At 63.9% G+C, this 3957-nt stretch overlaps 1 protein-coding gene across 1 annotated transcript in view; it reads right to left on the bottom strand.

Moving 5' to 3' along the window:
• The window catches only part of VANGL2 (VANGL planar cell polarity protein 2), a 4754-nt gene continuing 797 nt past the window's right edge, over window positions 1-3957 (bottom strand). The window contains 6 exon segments of the mRNA XM_009273271.2: window positions 1-261; window positions 571-762; window positions 831-870; window positions 1230-1365; window positions 1567-1703; window positions 2230-2831. Coding sequence (XP_009271546.2) covers window positions 1-261; window positions 571-762; window positions 831-870; window positions 1230-1365; window positions 1567-1703; window positions 2230-2831 — 1368 coding nt within the window.

Raw genomic sequence — 3957 nt, 5'->3', positions numbered from 1 at the left:
TCACACGGAGGTCTCTGACTGCAGCCTCATGACGAACTTGTGCGACTTGGGGTCCACAAACTCCTCCGAGAGCTTGAAGAAAGGGATCTTCTTGGTGCTCACCACGAGGCTGAAGTCCTGGCGTTTCAGCACGAAGACCACGCCGTCTTTCAGGCCGTTCGTCACCGGCTCCTCGCTGACCAGCGTCCACTGCTTGGCCAGCCAGCGGTCCTTGTGGTACTGGATGGTGGGTCCGGCCGTCAGGTACCGCTCAAGGAACGCCTTGGAGGAGGGAAAGGACACGTGAACGTTGCCTTCCTATGGCTCAGCCTATTTTTTTTTTTTGCAGCCTCAAGCTGCTCGGCAGGTCCTGCAGGAAAAACATCCCCGCACGGCCGGTTCCCATCGCTGCGCGTTGCTCCCTTGGGGTTACACCCGCTTTTCTGGCTTTATCCCCCCAACCCCTTGTCCTCTCGGGGGGATGCTCTCACATGGCGGGGAAAAAAAAACCCCACCCAAGTCCTCACACTCCAGACCAAGCCCTCGGGCAAACCTGGAGACCCGTCCCACCTCGCCGTGCCCCCCGCGCACCTTGGGTGTCATGTCGTGGGTGATGCAGAACTCGAGGTGCTGCAGGATGCTCTCCATGGTGTGGTAGGGCTGTTGCTTGGTGGTGCGCAGGTACTTCTGCATGGCCCGGGCCATGGAGGCGAAGATGGCCTGAGCCGCCTCCCGCGGGTCCATGATCTCCCGCGGGTTCTTCTGGTCCTCCTCCTGCAGCCGGTGTGGGGTGTGGTAGGGCTGTTGCTGCGCAGGTACTTCTGCATGGCCCGGGCCATGGAGGCGAAGATGGCCTGAGCCGTGAAGGCTTCTTCTCCCGCCACCACCAGCCTGCCGGGAGGAAAGCCATACGGACGTGGCTGCAGCGGGGCAGAGTCCGGCCGCGGGCAGGAGATCCCCTGGGGTTTGGGGGGAGCCACTCGCCGCCTGCCTACCTATGGATGGCAGGAACCCAGCTTCCACCCCAAAACGGTTTTGGGGGAGATCCAACAGCCGGGCTTGGGATGCGCTTCCCCGAGAGCAGGGACACCTCGTCTTGGGGGGCTGGAGGTGACCCCAGGAGCGCCCCCTCCCTCCTGCCACCACAGCCCAGGTCCTCATGGGAGTCCTGGGCTGGGCACCCAATGGAGCACACAGCGATGGGGCACCCGGTGCCGCACGGAGCCCGGTCCCCGCCGCCGGCCCCGTACCTGGCACGGCGTTTCCGCACCCTGCGCTCGTGCTCTGCCTCCTCTAGTAATACTTCGTTGTGGCTGTTGTCGCGCCTCCGGGCAGCCGCCGCGATGACGGCCCGGGACTGGCCCGTGGAGTTGTTCGTTGTGTTTTCTGCAGGGAGAAGGGTGAGGTTAGAGAGGAGTTTGGGGGCTCCAGGGTGTCCGATGCTCCCCCTGCCCCACGGGCCAGGCTGCGGCGATCCCGCTCCGGGCTCTCCAGAGCCGAGAGGAGCCTCCGGAGAGGAAAACACAGGGATGGGGAAGGGAAGGAGGAGAGAGAACGAGAGGAGAAGCCAAGGGAAGGGGAGCTCACCCTCGCCGAGGGAATAGACTTTAAACCCGGACATTTTCTTGGACAGGACGGATTTTGGCAGGTTGAGGAGGGCAGGGTTGTAGACCGGGAAATCGTGGTAATAGTTCTCCAGGATCCACACGGCTGCTCGCTGGATGCTGCAGGGAGACACAGCCGGGCACGGCGGGGGGGCACAGAGAGCCGGTTAGCACCGCGCCGAGGGCAGACACAGCCGGGGCAGGACGAGGAGGGAGGGACAGACAGCGGCGTGGCACTGCAGGGACGTCTCATCCCGTGGAGGGAGCGGGGCTGTACCCGCTGCGGGGCACACTCGCAGCTCCTCCGGCTGGCTGATGCCGGGGTGCCGCGGAGGGCAGCGGCGTGGGCACAACCGCTGGTGAATACAGGTGTGCATGTGCAGACGCGCACCCGTGAAAGCACATGCCTGAACGCATGTGCACATATGAACGTGCACACGCACCACTGCACGTCCACATATGAACGTGCACACGCACCACTGCACGTCCACATCTGTACGTGCACACACGGATTTTACGGTTGGCCTTGACAACCTTAAAGGTCTTTTCCAACACAAATGATTCTATGAATGTCCACGCATCAACGCCCGTGCACACATACGAATGCCCGTGCACACACGCACGTGCACACGCACAAACACGGGACACCCCCCCCCGGCAGCACCCTTTTTCCCCGTCGGCGGAGCGGACGGCCTTGAGGGTGAACTGGGGCTGGAGCTGGCGCAGCTCGAGCAGCACCACGGCCAGGTAGTGCACGAAGAGCAGCGCGTCCACCAGCGAGACGGCATACTGCACCACCCCCTGGTAGTTGCGGTCCCGCGAGTCCAGGATCCGCACGCCGTAGAAAAGCCAGTAGGAGACGACGAGGAGGAAGACAAGCACCATAAGCAACGCTCGGAAGACGAAGACGCGAGGGAAGAAGGCTTTGGGGCGACGGAAGAAGAGAGCCCAGCTGCCCAGCAGGAGGATGAGGAGTTTGAAGGCCACGGAGATGAAGAGCCCCTCGCAGGGTGTCCCGCAGGGCTCCAGCTCCTCCCGCCACAGCAGCTGGGGCAGGAGCATGAAGGCGAGGGGTGTGAGGAAGGCAAGCAGCGCCAGCGCCCCGGCCAGCGAGACGCCCAGGTGCCGGGAGCAGTCCAGGTGGGCGCTGTCCTCCATGTCCTTGGTGATGCGGGTGATGTCATCGTGCGAGATGCTGTGCTCTGACGTCCCCGTCACCACCGTGGTGGTCTCGCCCCAGTTGTCATCCTGGGGAGGGCGGATGGGAGGGTTACGTGGGGGATGGCTCCGTGTCCCCCCCATCCCCAGCGCCCCGGGGGGCTGCCGGCCACGCCGGACCCCCACCCCAACCCAACGCCAGCATCTCCCATCCACCAAACCTCAAAGCCCGGCGCGCTGCCTGGCGCCATCACCCCCATTTAGACGGCGGAAACCTCAGCCTGGGGTGAGGGGACGCAGCGATTTGGCCGGGACCCTCTAGGAAACCCCTGTCGGCAGCTCCGTGCCGCGCTCCACCTCGCCGGCACTGGCGAGAGCAGCTTTGGAAGTGGGAAGCATCCTGCTTCCAGGCAAACCCCCTCATTAGCGGGGCCAGAAGGAACATGCCCGGCTGCCATCCCAACACACCCCCACTGCCGCTGCGCAGGCGGGCGCTGCCTCCTCCAGCGCCGCGCCGGGCAGGACAAAGTCGCTGGTGATCCGGCAGCTCAGAGCACCGGACAGGTCTCCCACCGCCTCCAAAAACCCCCTCCTCAAGCCACAGGGGTGTGGAAATGACCCGTTCCCATTTGATTCCTTCCCAGCTAAAACGTGGGGTTTTCAGTGGAGGGAGAAGACCTTGCACCGCAGGCGCTGAAAACACCGCCCCGGCGCAGCCACGGGTCTGTCCATCTGTCCATCCTCTCACTCAGACTTTCAAATCCTGTCTTACAGCGCTTTGGCATCCCTGAAACTTGGGGTTTTATCGTATCGTATTTTTTCCCTGCCGAATTTCTGCAGGAAAGCCGGTAATTCCATTCCAAACAGCAAACTAAAGCCACAGCCTGGGGCTTTCCGGAGGGATGTGGAGCAGAGGGAGGGTCCGAGAGGACCAGTCCATATCCCAGCCCGTCCCCAGGTGAACCCGCGCTGCCATCGGTTCGTTCCAGCCGTGGCTGGACCGGGCAGGCTCCCCCGCCGGCATCCCAGCCACTGCAAACCCCAAGCTCTGCCGGCGCCGACTTCTTGGTGGGGGAAGATGAAAAGAGCCGTAGCCGCCTGCGTAGGTGGCTGGGAGATGATTAAAGCCAGGGATCGGGCTCCGCGGCGGCCGGAGGAGTGCCGGCACCCAGGGTGGCGGGGCATGGCAACGCCGCCCCTGCTGCCGCTCGCACCG

The sequence above is a fragment of the Aptenodytes forsteri genome, unplaced genomic scaffold (genome assembly GCF_000699145.1).
Source record: "Aptenodytes forsteri isolate BGI_AS27 unplaced genomic scaffold, ASM69914v1 Scaffold847, whole genome shotgun sequence".
Lineage (NCBI taxonomy): Eukaryota > Metazoa > Chordata > Aves > Sphenisciformes > Spheniscidae > Aptenodytes > Aptenodytes forsteri.
Note: the sequence above shows the minus strand (reverse complement) of the source record. Positions and strands in the feature narration are given on the sequence as shown.